The sequence below is a fragment of the Lepidochelys kempii genome, chromosome 11, assembly GCF_965140285.1.
Source record: "Lepidochelys kempii isolate rLepKem1 chromosome 11, rLepKem1.hap1, whole genome shotgun sequence".
Classification (NCBI taxonomy): domain Eukaryota; kingdom Metazoa; phylum Chordata; order Testudines; family Cheloniidae; genus Lepidochelys; species Lepidochelys kempii.
The window spans coordinates 21,389,864-21,407,854 of NC_136390.1; the positions used below are offsets into that span (position 1 = coordinate 21,389,864).

A 17,991-nucleotide genomic window follows, 5' to 3' on the forward strand; every position below is an offset into this window, starting at 1 on the left:
CCTGAGAGATCTCTGATCTCACAAGAGACACAGAGAGAAAGAGCTATCTAGGCAGGAGGGACAAAAAAGTAGTCTGAGGAGGAAGATATCTCACTTTGTTCTGCTGGTTCAGGCCTCTTTCCTCTTTTTCAAATCCAGATGACTTTAAAGGCACCATCATCCTGAGGACAAAGGCCAGTAACTTCTCAGAACAGCAGCAGTAGAACTCATACTAGTGTAGGGTGGAGACTGATGTGAAGATGTAGGAGCCAAAATTCAGATGTCCTCTTTGGTTGGAGCTATCTGGGCTCTAGTGTAATAGTAAGGGGACTGTTAACTCAAGGTTGGTGGAGCCCTGAGGAAAACTGCCAACACCACTCACACAGAAAACTTATATTTTTTCTCCTGACTGTAATATTGTTGTAGGAAGGAAAGAGAAACAGTGACACCTTACTCAAAAGTAATTTGAAGTTTTTTTCAGAAGACGAGACACACTAGCATCATGTTGTTTGCTATGCTCTCTAATAGAACTCATGTACAGTCAAATATTTAATGCAAGATGACTAATTTGGTACATACTCCTGTGTGAAATTGAACACCTCCCCTGTGACATTAAGATATACAAGAAGTCAGGAAAAAGCATGGCTCTGCTTACTGCTACTGTTAATTTCTATTGAGACAGGTTTTGTAGTATTTTTTAATTATCTGATTAGTTCTGAAACAAATCATTTATTAAAAATGATTTTCGGAATAAAACATATGGTAATTAACCACAGATAGGTGACGAATAGCTGCAAAGATACAAAAGTGCTGAAAAAATACCTCTGTCCTTAGCAGGTGTCTGTGTTTCTATTTAGGAAGTATTTTCTCAAAGAAAGACTAAGAATAAAATATTTCCGACTTCTAGTATATTTACAATAATTTAGACTAATTATGGATACATTTATGTTTGCATCATTTATAGTACAGTATATTTGGGATGTTTTCATGAATTGTGTGAATCGATAAAATGGATAGTAATTAGCCCAAATAATATACAAAGAGAGAGGGAATGGTTAGTCACCTTCTTGAACAACAACAGTTGGTCAGTGTAATGGTGTGGGTACCCATCTGATGTACTGGGGCTGGAGAGATTTCCCTAGCAGTACTCACGGGGGCAGACAGACATGCACTCTGGCTTTTTGCATGGTCCAAGCTGAGGATATAATGGGTGGAGCTGCCCTGTAACATCCTTCAGTTCCTTTGAACTAGACTCTAGATCACTGATTCTGATACTTTGGGGAAAGAGGTTTGGCCATATAATTAACATATGCTACGCATCTTGAAGAACAACAGTTACAAAAGAAAAGTAACTGTTTTCTTCTTCTAGTGATTGCATATATCCATTTAATTGAAGGTGACTCCCAAATGTTTTTTGATGGAAGTGGAGCTAGGACTGTAGGACTACTTTCCCCATCAATCACATCTTCCCCTGATGCAGAAGTAATTGCACAGTGTCTAGCAATGTGTGAACAAAGGACCATGTCACTGCTCTGCAGATGTTCACAATGGGAGTGTTTCCTGGATGGAGGTCGAGTGTGCCCTAATTGAATATGTTGAAAGCTTCTCAGGGAGCATAATAGAACAATGCAGCTGGTAGTCCATTTGGAGAGTTGTTGTGTTGTGACAGGATGACTTCTCATTCATTCTGCATAGGATACAAAAAGCTGGGAAGAAGCCTGAAAGTATGGACGTTGAAAGTACATTTGAAGTATGGAGTTCTTGTTCATCTTTGTGAACATGTGGTTTGGGGGCGGGGAAGGACTGGTAAGTATATTGACTGACTGAGGTGAAAATCTGAGGCACTACTTTGGAAAGAAATTTAGGGTGTGGCCCAACCTGTGCCTTGTCCTTGTAGAATATGGTTTATGGAGGATCTCTCACCAGGGCATGTAACTCTACCATTCTCCTCGCAGAGGTGATGGCTATTAAGAAGGCTACCTTCACTGAGAAGTGTACCAATAAGCAGGATGCTAAGAGCTCAAATGGAGGTCAAATAAGAGCTGACAGTACTAAATTCAAGTCCCAAGGTGGAGTTGGATTCCTGATAGGTGAAGAACAGCCTGGCTAGACCTTCTAGGAAATTGGTTGTCACAGTATTAGAAGAAAAACAACAACAGTCCTTCCAGTAATATGAGGGTGAAATTCTGAAATTGCAGCCAGATGTACCTTAATGGAGCTGACTGCCAGACCTGACTCTTTAAGATGTAAAAGAGTTCAAAACCTTTTGAATTGTAGATGGCATAGGAGACGTACTCTGGCTAACATCCAAGATGGAGAAATATTTCCATTTACTAAGGCACAGGTTTACAATTTTTTTTTTTGCTGTGCCCCCCACTTCAGAGATTCATGTCCCATGTGTGCCTCCTTCTTTCTAAGAAGCAGTAGATATGTATACAGCAAGCCCTTGTCCCAACGTAACAGGAAACTGTCGGAGATGTACTTGAGACTGTTACCCCTTCTTGAACAGAATTAAGGACACTTCCAGTTCTAGTGAATTGCGAACAAATCCACTGTAGGAACTCTCCCTACTTAAAACAGTGATCTTCAAATGGTTGTGTTGAGAGACCATTTGTGATCCAGGTTCAAAAACCTGCTCAGGCAGTCTGCTAGGACATTCTGAACTCCTGGAGGGCGCAAAACCATGAGAGTTAACAAGTTCTATATGCAGAAATTTGACAACCTCATTTCTCCTGACACAGGCTGTCTGACCTGGCATCCCTCTGCTTGTTCACATAAAACACTGCTGTGCTGTTGTCAGTGAGCACCTGGATAGTCCTCTGAATGTATGGCAGGAACTGTTGACACACTCTGGATATTGTAAGCAAACTCAAGGAGATTTAGGTTTAATTTAGCCTTTTGAGTGGACCTCAAGCCATGAGCCTGCAGGTTGTCCAAATGCCCTCTCCACCCCATGGTGGAAGTGTCCATTCCCAAGGTAATACAGGGGAGAACCAGTGAGAACGAGACTCCTCTGCATATGTGTGCAAGGGATATATAGAACAGATATGTCTTAAATGTTTAACTACAGATTCCTTCTGGCCCTAATCAACATCAATAAAGCTATCCATCTCTGTTTATCCCAGAATAGGATCTGCCTAGAAAGTAAAGATAATGAAGCACATGATTCATATCATTCAAGAAACTTTGTCTAAAGACCCACATATCAGCCTAGGTCAGGAATTCCTCTCCCTAAGAAGAGAAACTAACATGGCTAAATCAGATTATTGTTAAATATGTAGGCATCAATCTCTCTCATAATTTGCAACCTTTTTCTCCCTCTCAATCTAGCTAAAAAGAACTTAGTTACCAAGAAGGGTGACACCCTGCTTTCCTGAGCAAACTGGTGCATTGCACATTGTGAGTGAATAAATAGATGCTTGGGGACATTTCCAGTTCTAGTGAGTTAAGCAAACTAAGGGTAGCAGGTTTAAAACAAATAAAAGGAAGTTCTTCTTCACTCAGCAGAGTCAACCTGTGGAATTCCTTGCCTGAGGAGGTTGTGAAGGCTAGGACTATAACAGGGTTTAAAAGAGAACTCAATAAATTCATGGAGGTTAAGTCCACTAATGGCTATTAGCCAGGATGGGTAAGGAATGTCCCTAGCCTCTGTTTGTCAGAGGGTGGAGATGGATGGCAGGAGAGGTCACTTGATCTTTACCTGTTAAGTTCACTCCCTCTGGGGCACTTTGCATTGGCCACTATCAGTAGACAGGATACTGGGCTGGATGGACCTTTGGTCTGACCCAATATGGCCATTCTTATGTTCTTATGTTATGTAAACTAGAAATGTGGTTGCAGGATTGAACATAAAATTGGGCAAACTACCTGTTACCCCAAGAAATCCAGGCCACATGTTTCCCCAATGCATAAACTGCACATTGCTTTCCTTGCATAGCAAATAAAACCATGGATAATCTGTCTCTCATCCTGTCATAAATATAAAGGGAAGGGTAAACCCCTTTGAAATCCCTCCTGGCCAGGGGAAAGCTCCTCTCACCTGTAAAGGGTTAAGAAGCTAAAGGTAACCTCGCTGGCACCTGACCAAAATGACCAATGAGGAAACAAGATATTTTCAAAAGCTGGGAGGAGGGAGAGAAACAAAGGGTCTGTGTCTGTCTGTATGCTGGTTTCTGCCAGGGATAGACCAGGAATGGAGCCTTAGAACTTTTAGTAAGTAATCTAGCTAGGTATGTGTTAGATTATGATTTCTTTAAATGGCTGAGAAAAGAATTGTGCTGAATAGAATAACTATTTCTGTCTGTGTATCTTTTTTGTAACTTAAGGTTTTGCCTAGAGGGGTTCTCTATGTTTTTGAATCTAATTACCCTGTAAGATATCTACCATCCTGATTTTACAGGGGGGATTTCTTTATTTCTATTTACTTCTATTTTTTATTAAAAGTCTTCTTGTAAAACACTGAATGCTTTTTCATTGTTCTCAGATCCAAGGGTTGGGGTCTGTGGTCACCTATGCAAATTGGTGAGGCTTTTTATCCAACATTTCCCAGGAAAGGGGGGGTGCAAGTGTTGGGAGGATTGTTCATTGTTCTTAAGATCCAAGGGTCTGGGTCTGTAGTCACCTAGGCAAATTGGTGAGGCTTTTTACCAAACCTTGTCCAGGGAGTGGGGTGCAAGGTTTTGGGAAGTATTTTGGGGGGAAGGACACGTCCAAACAGCTCTTCCCCAGTAACCAGTATTAGTTTGGTGGTGGTAGCGGCCAGTCCAAGGATAACGGGTGTAATATTTTGTACCTTGGGGAAGTTTTGACCTAAGCTGGTAAAGATAAGCTTAGGAGGTTTTTCATGCAGGTCCCCACATCTGTACCCTAGAGTTCAGAGTGGGGGAGGAACCTTGACACATCCCAAATTAGAAGCTGCACATTTGCTTGCCTTGTGAGTATGTCCTCCCATTTTAGAAGATTATAAGGATTTTGTTGGTTTGGATTGTAATTATTTTTGCATCTTAGAAATAATAGGAATTTTCAGGCAGAAGGAAGGGAAGGTAAATTAAAAGATATAAACTAAGGTATAACTTTGAAATATTAAAAGAAATTGGTTAAAAGAGGGGAATCCCAATTAATAATGGGAGTTAATAATTAAATAAACTCATTGAAATTAATCAAATTTTAAAAGTCTCCAATAAAAATTAAATTTGTTATACACCAAAAAGGCATCCATTGGATACCAATGGAAGCAACAGTGAAAATAAGAGAAATGAAATCTAATGACCCACCTGACAAGTGTCCAATAGGAAGCAGACAATGGATCCCTCTAATGAGCCTGAAACTAGGTTACATAAAACTGAGGTCACCATGTGCTCAAGAGAGTTGACTGGCCCCAAAAGAAGCTGCAGCATCCTAAGTGCAACTAATTCCTGGACCAGCTTTGTGGAAAGGACATTCTCCCATCCCAGAGTTAACAGGATAAGAAGTGTTGAGATTTCATTTTGATTTTTTTCCCCTTTTATTCTTTATCATAAATAACTGAAGGTTATCTTTCTGAGTCTACACTCTCTAGTGAGACCTCAAAATAACCATATTTTAGATTTTAACTCCTTTATAAGGCCAAGCAAACTGACCTAGGAGAGACTGAAAATGATAACTTTGCACAATTGTTTTTAATATTCTAAACTTGCGTCTTTTGGACTAGTTCAGTCAAAGAGGAGTAAACACACATTTAAAGGGGCCTTAAAGACCAGCACATCCTTGGAAGTGTGATAAATGTGTTAGGAATTGAGAATTTATTATCATAAGTAAATGAAATAAGAAATCTTGGTAATATGCATTTTTCTTTGATATAACTGCTGAGCCTCAACTGTACCCTGTGATTATAGAATGCAAGACTGTAATGTGTATGTAGTACATACCACGGACATTGGTTGTGTTTGCATGTAAGTGATGATCTGTTCATTGTTCTGGGTGGATTAATAAATTGTTGGTTGGCTAAGAATAAGCAAATGTCCTTATCTGAAAAATACTGTTCAAGTTAAAAGTTGACCTGAAAAGAAGCTTGCATTAAAAATAGTAAGCTAACACTCCCTGGACGCAAGAAAAAGGGATTATTCTATTAACACTTATCCAATTGGAAAACCTAATTTGTTCCTTTTCGCACTTCCATGTTGTCTTGGCTCATCCACCAATTTAGAGATGATTATATCCTGGCTGGTATCCATACTATCTTGTCTAAGTGGTGTAGCTGAAGATGGTAGACTGACTTGAGCCATTCTTGCATACTGTCGAGATGCAGTCTGGCATAAGGGAACATATATGTATAAGGAGTTATGTTTCCCAGGAGCCTAAGGCAGTTCTGATCTTTGAACAACAAATAAGGGTCCTATTACAACTGGAAACCTGGCTGTGGCAGATAAGCCCTGGCTGATGTCAAGTCCAAGACCACGCCAATGAACTCTAATCTTTGTATTGATGACATGATTGATTTTTTTTCTCTGTTTATATATTTTCAGGCCTAAGTGGATGAACAGATAGAGAATCCAATGGAAACTGCTCTCCACCTGCTGATGGGAGTTGTCTCATTCCAACTATTCATTCAGATACACATGCTTGTCCCAATGGCAGAAATAGGCTGATACCACCATCATGCACTTGGTGAATAATCTTGGCAAGGATAAAACATCGAAGGGTAGTATGGTGAACTGGAAGTGATCTCCTCCTACCATGAGCCTTAGGAACCTTCTGTCACCAAGGCAGATTGCAACATGAAAGTAGGCACTTGTAGGTTGAGGCACACAAACTGCCCAGATCCCAAGATGTTATAGTTACAGCAAGGGACACCATACAGAACTATAACCTTTTGATGTATTTCTTTAAAGTTCCAAAGGTTTAGAATGGCCCTGAGCCCCCTGTGGCTTTTGGTATCTGGAAATACCAAGAGTAAACCCCCCTGTCCCAGTGTTGAGGATACAATTCTTGTACAGTTCCCAAATAATGTAGAGTCTGTTCTTCTTGCTTTAATACAGACTTGTGAGATCAGTCTCTGAAAAGGGACTGGGAAGGGAGGGGTGGGTGAGGACAAAAAGGGACAGATAGACCTTTCAGAATATATCCCAATTCCACTCTGCTTAGCACACCATTTGAGGTGATAGTCTGCCAAGCACTTAGGAAATGGGATGCTTGCTCCACAAGGGAAGGAAAGGGCCAGCAAGATACAAGCTGATGTGTATGCTGTGTTTTCATTCACCACTGGCAAAACCAAGAGCTCAATGTGGGGTATTGATAGAACAGCTGGAACCTCTGGATAGTTACACTCTGTGTGGTTTCCCACAGGCATAATGAATAAAGGGGTTTGCCAAAGTTAATTGCATTATCACTGCATTTATACAAAGGGCTACCTTTCCGGATATAACCAGGTGAAAATGTCTGAGATTGTAAGGATTCTCCTTCACCAGCTCCATCTGCATATCTAGAGATATAGCCACCTTTTCAGGAGCTCCTGGTAAACCTTAATCATCTGCTACTGGGGAAGAAGCTTTTGGGAGCAGAGCCTTATCTGGTGATGAGGTATTTAAGGGAGAAAAGGCAGGACTCTCTTGAGGCTGGTATTGCACCACTGAGGTAGAGAGTTGGTCTAAGGCACATTGAGAAAGGACTCTTAATTCAGTGTCCAGTAGCTGTTTGGTACTGACAACAAGTGGTCTCTCTCTACTAGACTGGAAAACCTCCCTTCTTAGTGATGTATTTCTATGTAGAAGCGGGGATCTTGATGCTGGAGGCACCCCGAAGGCCAGCACAGACAAAGGGGAGGCTGATACAGTACCGGAGGCCAGCTATGTCTGGACCAGGTACCCCAATCTCTCAACTTCCTGCTCACTTTCAGTGAGAATGAGTTCCAGAGGATGCCCTGGATTCCCTGAAATGGGAACCACAGGAACCACTTCGGCATTTGACGAGGAGTAAGAGTGGTGGTGTAATCCTGGGAGGCGTCAGCATAGATTGGGACTGGGACTTGCATCAAGACTAGTAACAGAGCAGCATGGGAGGCTTCCTAGATACCAGTACCATGTGCGGAGGTGGAGTGGGTACCAGTGGTCTAGGTGCTGTTTATGAAGAACCTGAGGAAAATGATACCAGACCTGAGCTCATGGGCACCATGGAAGACACCAGTGTCGATGCTGAAGCTTGCACCATGTGTGACAGCACCAGTAGACAGCCCTCTCTCTGAATGAATGGCAAAAGTACTAACAGGCCATTCATAGTTGTGTAGGTCTCTACTGTTGTCCATAGCAGCAGATCCCTCTGTCCTGCAATAAGCAGAGGTGATGGATCCACTGTTGCCACCAACGAAGTATGTGATCTCGACGGTCCTGGAATCTGTACCAGAGTCAATGTCTGAGACCCTCTGTGAGTCATTACCAGGGAGTGGGGATCCATTGGGTATGGTCTATCTTTGGTATTGGGTGGCTTATCTCTGTGGTAGAGGATTTTAAAGAAGTCAAAGACATCCTTTTTTTTTTTGGTTCTGAAGGCCGAGCGTGCTCAGCGAAAAGAGCAGTTTCCATGAGGATGTATTTTCTCTCTTCTTTTTCATTTCAGTTTCGAAGCCATGGCAACTCAGACACCACTCATGCACTTTAAACAGAGAGAGTGAGGACCAGTAACAGGCAACACTGTATGACACCCAGAACAGGGCTTAAAGCCAGGGGACCCTGGCAGATGCTTACCCTGATACTTGGTGAAGCCTGAAGACAGCCGCTTATTCAACAATAATAACTTTTAAAAAAAAAATCAATAAATAAGGATACAAAGTACCCAAACAAGTACCACTAACTAAGAACTAGCTAACTACATACAAATATAGTTCACAGATAAACCAACAATGAAAAGCACACTTCAATCATCAACAATAAGAAGGCAATGAAGGATGGGGCGGGGCTGTGGTTTCACCCTGTATACCCTTGGCTTGGAGATCGAGGGAAGCCAAGGTGCAAGCGTGACTGCCTCTATGGGTATTGCTATGGAAAACTCTCCAGCACCAGTGCATGAAATTTACACATTCACTTGCAGTATAACCAACATATGCAAACACTTGAAAAAGTAGACATCTCTTTGGAAAGCTGAAAGAACACACATTTTTGGATTTCAGAGTGAGTCAGACAATTGCCTGGATATTAATACAAATCAAAAACTCAATCAGAACAGTCATTTTAAGAAACTGTAAACATCACTATATACATGAGGTCACTGCATTATTCTGCAACACATACTATAACAGTTCTCGGATTATCTTTCTCTCAACTACATACTTTAAATAGTAATAAGAGTATTAAAATGAAACGTAGAGAATGTTACTGTGATTATACCTGTTTCAATGAAGTGTAGTTGGATCCATCAGTGCTAATTTTTCTTATTTCATGATGGTCAGCCAGAATTAAGAAAGGCTCCTCATCTAAACCACAGAAGAAAGAATATATTACATTAGGGTTTTTTAATTTATGTTATGGATATTCAGGAATATAATGCTGAAATATAGGTGGTTTGAAAAATAAAACGTTACAATGCTACAATGTTATGGATGAAAGAAATAGTTAAAACCTTCAATTGTTTCAAGTAAGATCAATGATGCAACATAGAAATGAACAAAGTATTCAATTAATATATTTTAATGTAATTTAAAATTTCTTTTGTAATACAGGAACCATATTAAAACTCACGGTAATTTGAAGTCCAAACTGAATATAAATGATATTTTATGTTACTTATCCTGAGTTTTAAATCAATCAAGTAATAAACAACAATGCAAGGTGGAAAGAGAAAAAAGGTTACTTACCTTACAGTAACTGTTCTTCGAGATGTATTGTGCATATATGCATTCCATTGTAGGTATGTGTGCATTCAGTGCATTCAAGTTGGAGACTTACCAGCAATACTACTAGGAGGCGCATGTACCCCTGTTCTCCTTGTGCTCTCAGGTGAGGGCAATAAAAGGGGCATGTTTCCCTTTCCCTCTCCATTCCTTTGCACCACTATAAGTCAATCCAAAGTAGCAGAGAAGGTGCAAGAGTCATGGAATGTACATGTAAACAACACATCTTGAAGAAGAAGAGTTACTGTAAGGTAAGTAACTGTTTTTTCTCCTTTGAGTGATTGCGCACATTTACATTCTACCATAGGTGACTCAGCAGCAGTTCCTTTATGGGTGGAGGAATTTTGGATAATCTTTACCAAAACTATAGTACCCACATGCCAAAGTTGGCATTATCATGAGAGGCTTGAGTGATGGCAGAATGATTAGAAAAAGTATGCCCAGAAGACCATTTCCCACAGGGCATGTATCAGCTATTGGAACATTGCCCAAGAAAGCTGAAGTAGTGGACTGAGCTCTGGTGTAGCAAACCACTATTCTTGACCAAGGAGAGACTTCAGTGAGCTGGTAGCAGAGTTTGACAGATTCAGAAATCTAGTGTGATATTTGCTGAGATGACTCTGGTTGACCCTTAGTTCTTTCAGCTAGGCTACAAAGACTCTGGGGAGGAAGATCTGAAAGGTCTAATGAGGTCCAAAAAACCCATCAGTACTCTATTAACATCCAACATATGGAATGCTTGCTCCTCCTTATGCGAATGGAATTTCAGCAAAAACACCGGAAGGTTACGATTCGTTTACATAGAAGGTTGATACTACCTTAGGAACAAATTTAGGATGTGGCCTAAGGGATACCTTGTCCTCAAGAGAGACTGTAAAAGGAAGGTCAGCCATGAGAGCCTGAAGTTCTGAAACACTCCTCGTGTAAGTAATTGCTACCAAAAATACCAGTTACACAGATGACAAAGATAAAGAAGCTGTCTGCATAGGCTCTAAAGGGGAACCCATGAGTATAGAGAGAACTACACTTAAATCCCACAGAGGTACCAGAGCAGACACAGGAGGGTAAGTATTGGTTAGGCCCTTTCAAAATTGAGAAACAAGAGGAGAGAAGATGTAAAACCTCTCTATTGGTGGACATAGTGCTGAAATAAAAGCCAGGTGAACTCTCATAGAACTATTCGAAGTCTGATGATTTCAGGTGCAGGAGATAGCCCAGCACACGCATAACCTCAATATGATGGAGAAATAAACTGTGGGACTGTGCCCAAACAGAAAATCTTTTCCACTTTGATGCATACCTGCTCTAGTGGATTCTTTTCTGTTGCTCATCAAGAAGGCCTAGACCTCTTGGGAGCACAATTTCTCATGAGTGCTCAGACAGAGATCATTCACACAGTAGGGTGGAGAGATCTGAGGTTCTGATGCAGAGATCTGTCCTGGTTCTGTGCAGAAGTTCTATAACAAGTTGTAGAGTTATCAATGAATGGATGGACAGCTGATGTAAGATCCATGAACCAATATTGTCTTGGCTATGCTGGTGCAATGAGGCTAAATGACGCTTAATCCAGTTTCAGCTTCCTGAGCACCACTGGAATGAGAGGAAACACATATAGGAGGTGACCAGACCAGGGAAGAAGAAAAGCATCTGTGATAGAACCTGCACTTCTGCTAGCCTCGGAGAGAAATCCCAAGCACTTGTTGAGGTTGGTCATAAACAAGACTATTACTGGGTACCCTAGCAGTGGAAAACATGGAGGAGAATGTCTTTCTGATTGACTATTCAAGATGGTCTGTGAAAACCCCCTTGAGCAATCTGTTAGTGTGCTTCTCACTCCTGAAAAGTGAAAAGCTTTCAGGGAAACATTGTGATGAATACACAGACTCCAAAGGAGGATAGGTTCCCAGCACAGCTGAGACAATCTTGCACCTCCCTGATGTTCAGGTAAAACATACCTGTGATGTTGTCTGTGAGAACTTGCACCACCTGTTTTCTGAGGGAGGGCATAAATAGTACCAGGCCAGATGAATAGCTCTAAGTTCCAACATGTTTATATGCAGGGGAAACCTTCTGATGTGATGTTTTCCCAAGCACGGTAAAGAAGAGATAGCACTGGTACATTGTCCACTACCAAAAAGTCAAAATGATTGCTTTGAGGTCATAGGCATCTGGTGAGAATGGCCCACCACAGTTGAAGGTGACTAGCAACATCTAGGAGGCCTTTACCTCTTCTTGGGAGGGATATTGTGGACTCTGTTGGAAAGAGGGTGTACAATAATACTGTGACCTAACTTGGTTCACTTTTGTAGCTGGAGTGTAAACTCATGAAGAGGTGCATGGTATCACCTATTTTTGTAGAAAATTGTTTAGACCTTTCAGATGGTAAGTCCTCTCTTGTGATGTCCATGCTCCTTTGGGATGTCCAAAGCCTGCAGCCAGGAACTATGCTGCATAGAGACTGAGGTGGCCATGGAGCATGAGGCAGTATCAGCTGCTCTGTTGCTGCCGGAAGGGCACTATAAGATGTCCCTTAGACACTAATGCTAAAAACTGGTCACGAAATTCCTCTGACAGTTTATCAGAGAACTTGGAAATAGCAGAGAAATTAATAAAGTTATATTTAGTTAAAAGAGCCTGGTTATCGGAAACTGGCTTTTGTAGTGTAGCAGTGGAATAGACTTTACAGCTGTATAAATCTAACTTTTTAAGCTCTGTATCTTTTGGACTGGACTTAGGATGGTTTTGGAAAGGCTGCTCATTACCAGGTCCTACTGCCAGAGAATCAGGAACTGGATGAGTAAAGAAATGCTCAAACCCTTGCTGAGGATCCTGGAATAGAGGCTGAAGTCTGTCAGAGAGTCTATGCTGGCCATAACAAGGCCTCAATAATGGGAAGGCCAAATTTTCCTAGAGTAGAAGTCTGCAAAATATCCAGGAGAGTGCAGATTTTTCTGCACAGTCTTTACCTGCACTCCCAGAGAAGTAACCATCCTTCCCATGAGATCCTGGAAGACTTTAAAAATCCTCCGGGGTGGGAGTGAATGGGAGAGATGTTGATTCCAGGGTAACGGCTTCATCTGGTGAGGAAGAAGGAATGTGAGAAGAGGCACTAAAGGCTCCTCTAGTAATTCACCCTCCTCAATGTCAGATTCCATGACAGCGGGTTGAGGGATAGGTGCAGGATACTGAAAAGATGTCTCATACACTGAGAGTCAGGGAGACATTCTCCCAGGAAGTGAATGAGACGGAGGTCTAAAATCCCTTGGTGCAGCCCAAGACCAATATGGCCATGGAGTCGTGGGGGACCCCAAGCTGCAACTTTCCTGCATGAGAACCAGACCTTGATCCTTAGACCTGATAATGGAAGATCTAAAGAAAGAGCTGAAGGGTCTTGGAAGACAGACAGGTACTTCCCCTTCCGATCCCATAGAAGATACATAAGCCTCTTCATGGTAGTGGGTAGTTGTTTCCATAGGTGGTGTTGTGGCTGATATGTGGGATACATACCAGGGTCAGTAAAAGATACAGGTTGGAGTGGCCTAAAAGCTGATGAAGTGGTCAGCACCAGCAGTGCTGGAATAAACACAGTCAGTGCTAACTGCATCAACGGAGCTGAATGGATAGTCAGTGCCGGTTGCACCATTGGTACCAGGCATGTCGATGGTGCCAAGTGAGATATCGGTGCTGGGTGCACTGGCAGAGGGGATTTTGTAGTCAGTATCAGTTCAGGAAATACCGGAGCCAGCTGCAGTAGAGAGGGTCAGGCAGGGAAAAACAAAGAAGTTCCCTTGCTGCTAGGAAGGCCTGAGGAATAGAAGCCACCCCAGTTGAATGTATTAGTTCTAACAGTGCCAACAATGGTGGAGGGTCCAGAGACCAATGGGAAGGCCCTGGAACAGGTGAAGATACTGGCCTCAATGGCCCACATGGAACAACTGAGCATTTCGATTTGTGAGGTTTCAAACTGGTACCAGAGGACTTACCCAATGACTGTTTGGGAGAAGACCGAGACTTAGAGGTCTTGTCAGAGTCTGAATGTTTAGATCTCTTCAACCTAGATAAAGAAGAGGAAGCATGACATTCAGTCCCAGATTTATGTCTGGAGTCAGAAGAATCTGGAGGAACACTCTGACTTGACCCAGAGTCTACTGGGGTCATGATCAGGACTCAGCTCAGATGCAGGTTATGTCACCTCCTTCATGAGGTGATCCTTAAGGCAACAGTCTCTCTAATTCTTAGTGTGGATGGGAAAAGTGGTATAAATAAGACATTTGTCCCTCTCATTTCCCTCACCCAAACAAATCAAACAACTTTTGTGCCTATCCATGACAGGGATAACAGCCCTGCACATGGCACATTGTTTAAACCCAGAGAATCTTTTCATAATAAATCCTCCAGGTGTAATAAAAGTATAGCTAAAATAACTACACTGTACTATACTTACTACAAAAACTGTATACAGGTAAGTTTTCAAAAGCTGGCTGACAAAGCTAAAGCCACCAGGAGTTCCAACTCTTGCTATGGATAGATATAAGGAACTAACAGGGAGCCGACAGACGTACTCATTTTATGCCTTCTCTTGAGAGCATGAAGAGAGAGACGGCACATTTGCCTCCCAGTGAAACTGCTGTTCACTGGGCACACAAACATCTACAGTGGGAATGTATATGTGCACAATTACTCGAAGGAGCACAAGCAATTTTCGAATTCTGTGAATAGTTTTTATACTCTAGGTAAGACTAATACCATTAACTGTTAAACTGATAATATATATTTTTTAAGGTTCAGTAAATACTTGTAATGCTGTTTTATCACTATAGAGTATATCATATGCTGCTGTTGCAAACAAAAGGCAATTTGATAGTGGCATATCATTTGAAATTTACAGAGATTTTCATAGTGTGAGTAAATCTAAAAAAAATCCCATGTCTCCGACAAAACTAAATTAATTACTATTAGACGTCAATCAGTTTTGTTTTCTCATAGTTTCCCCAGGTTTCTTCATTTTCTCCTGGTTATCCACTGTTTTATCATGCACTGCAGTAAAATCTCACTTTCTGTCTTTATTACTGCTATATTATCAATGAAAGTGTTTGAAGATAAACTGGAGGATAAATAAAGAATAATTATAAGAATGACAAATATAATTTAACACTTTATATTAACTCTGTATACACTGTGCTAAAATGATGTGCTGTACAGTGGATACCCATTTCAACTATTTTAGCTAATACTTCATACATTCTGCATACATTTCAAACTTAACATAGGACATTCTCCAGTTCTTTGATGGTCTGAGATGTCACCTTCAGGACAGGCTAATTTAGTGTGTTGTGGAGACAGGCTGTTATGGGGGGCTAAAGAGGCCAGGTTAGGATTTCTCGGTGGACTCAAAAGCAGCTGGAAAAGCCTCTCACAGGCTGGGAATGACTCTTACCACAGCCAGCCTTGCTCCAACATGAACAGCTGCCAATTTAAGTTTGAGAACTTTTTCATTAACACTTTGAAATCTTTACATATTTCAGCTCCAGAATGTATCTCAGATCCTGTCTCCTATTTTAGGCTCCACTCCTTCCTCTCATCTGACTGCTCTGTGTCCTGTAAATGTGCAAGTGCCCTATAAGGTAAGGGATAGGAGACAAGAAAATCAGATCCCATCTCTCTGCTCTGCCTCTTCAGCTTCCTCTCCCATTATTCATGGAAGCAGCAGGAACAAGGGTCTCAGAGATACAAAGGTCTCACTGAGACAGAAAGTGGCCTACTGTTGGAAAAAAAAAACAGGCCTGCAGGGAGTGCAGGCAGGTCAAGAACAGGAGCATATCTGCCTGCTAGGGAGTTAAGAGAATTTCCAGAGGAGGAGCCCAGCAGAGGAGGAATGGAGTGTGCTTTGTTTGTGCATGGGAGATGGCTTGTAACTGGTAGAGTCTCCTACTCCTAATTCCTCCTTGACCTCCTGCTCCTCAGGAAACTGACACTGTGCAATCCTGATGGTTGAAATAAGTCAGGAAGGAACACGTATAGGATACAAAGAGAGATAATTAAGCTAAGTCCTTATATTTACTGTGCATACCATTTCAAACAGTCCATTTTGCACTACGGCAGGAGATAATGTGATAGTACAATAAGAACAGTGAATTGGGCATTTTTTATGCAAAGATCAGAAACACCATATAATTTTCTTTTATCCTCTTTTTTTCCATGCTTAACTTATTACGCAGGCTTAATGCATTAATGTCAGCAAGCTATTCTAAAAATTAAAATAAATAAAATAAAATAATGCAGCAGCAGCAGGCTTTTTAATATTGCACACTACATGTTTTATGATTACCATGTGACTGAGCAGCAGGCAATATAAGGTGATGTGGTTTTTTTCTGCTTCTGAAATTTCCCAGTGCCTAGTGCACACTTAATAATTCACAGTATCATAATGAACTGTAATTATCCACATAGAATCCTGTGTGTGGAATACACAATAAAAGTAGAAATTATTCTCACATTCAGACACCTTGCACTGAATTCAGATTTCTGTTTCTGACTGAAAAGGATGCTTTAAACCATCTTTCTAGTCATTACAGAAGCTGAAACACAGATTTCCAAGTTAAAGCTTTTCACAAACAATTTTGGTTATATTTGTGTATAAATAAAATGTGATACCTGAAAGAGATTTACAGCCATTGAGGTTATCAGGTTGTGTTTCATACCCATCTGCACACAAGCATTTGTAAGTTCCATATGTATTGATGCATTGCTGGCTACAGGGAAATCCAGATGAACATTCATCAATGTCTACACATATTTTGCCATCATCCTTGAGCCGGAATCCAGGCCAGCATTTGCACTGGGAAAGAAAAACAAGAACACTCATTTTTTATTATTGTTGGTGTCTTTCTGTTTGGCATAAACTTACTAAGAATAGCTTAAAAATTAGAAATCGAAGACAGAGTAGTCTGGCACCACCAACCTTTCAACAATGACACAACTTTAAAATAATCTTTTTTGACCTACTGTTTTAACTTCAGGTAACTTTCTATGTAACAGGAATTTATCAAATGGCACATTAGAGATGTTTGTTGGAGAATTGTCCTACTGAAGTGAAACTACCAAAATTTGCTTTTTCCAGTTTAACAAAATGTTAGGCCTTCCTCTCTTTCTCTTCAACTATGACCATATGACAAAATTAACACTTGTAATGAACAAGAACACTAGAGTGTAAAGTTCTAAAGAAAGTACGGTTACTTACCCTAGTCCTGTAGTTTTTAAAGATGTGCTCAAGATTGGATTCTTTTGGCCAGCAGTGTCCATTTGGGCTGTGATTGTGCCATAGGACCCTTTGTGTTCCCCACTTCCTCACTGCCCAAAAAGATAAAGGACGAACTGCATCCAACTGTCCTTCAATTCCTTCACCAATAAAACATCAGGACTCCGTAGCAGTAGGGAAGGAGGGTGGGCTGTGGAATGCATGCGAATGCCACATCTCAGAGAAACAGGTACTATAGGGTAAGTAACTATTCTTTCTTCTTCGATTGACTGTTCCCATGCATTTCACTTCTGGTGACTTGCAAGCAGTGACCCCACAGACAGGAGGCTCATGCTCTGTGTCTATTTAAATAGTGATTGCGGGTCAGCTATGTCAAAGCAAGCATCTCATCTTGATGTCTTGCATAGGAAATAGGGCTTTGTGAAAATATGGACTAATCCCCATGTAACTACCCTTCAAATTTCAGAAATTGGTCAGCTTCCTAGGGAAGGAGGAGAAGCTGCCAGTGATGTGGACTACAACCTGCATGGAAGGATCTAATCTAGGTCACTCACAGCATGATATGATGTAATTAGATATCCATTTAGACAGTTTCTGGGTTGATATTGTCAGACCTTTAATCCTCTCTGTAGACTCTACAAATAGTCTAGGGAAGTTCTTGCATGGTTTTGTCCTATCCAGGTAAAGTGAAAGAGCCCTAATTACATTCACTGTGGGCAGCTTGGCTTCCCCCTGCTTGAAATATGGCTTGGGAAAGAAAACTGGCAGATGAATCATCTGATTCAAATGAAAGTCAAATGATCTTTGGTAAAAACTTCAGTTGAGGCCTAAGGATCACCTTGTACATAAAGAACACTGTGTAAGGTAAACCAGTCATAAATATCATATTGTTGAA

At 41.1% G+C, this 17,991-nt stretch overlaps 1 protein-coding gene across 8 annotated transcripts in view; it reads right to left on the minus strand.

Annotated features, from left to right (window-relative positions):
* LRP1B (LDL receptor related protein 1B) overlaps window positions 1-17,991 on the minus strand; it is a 1,329,376-nt gene that overhangs the window by 260,417 nt on the left and 1,050,968 nt on the right. For all 8 annotated transcript variants that reach the window (XM_078847919.1, XM_078847920.1, XM_078847917.1 and 5 more), the window contains 2 exons: window positions 16,493-16,676; window positions 9,336-9,421 (listed from right to left, as the gene is read on the minus strand). In XM_078847919.1, coding sequence (XP_078704045.1) covers window positions 9,336-9,421; window positions 16,493-16,676 — 270 coding nt within the window. The remainder of the gene's footprint in view (window positions 1-9,335; window positions 9,422-16,492; window positions 16,677-17,991) is intronic.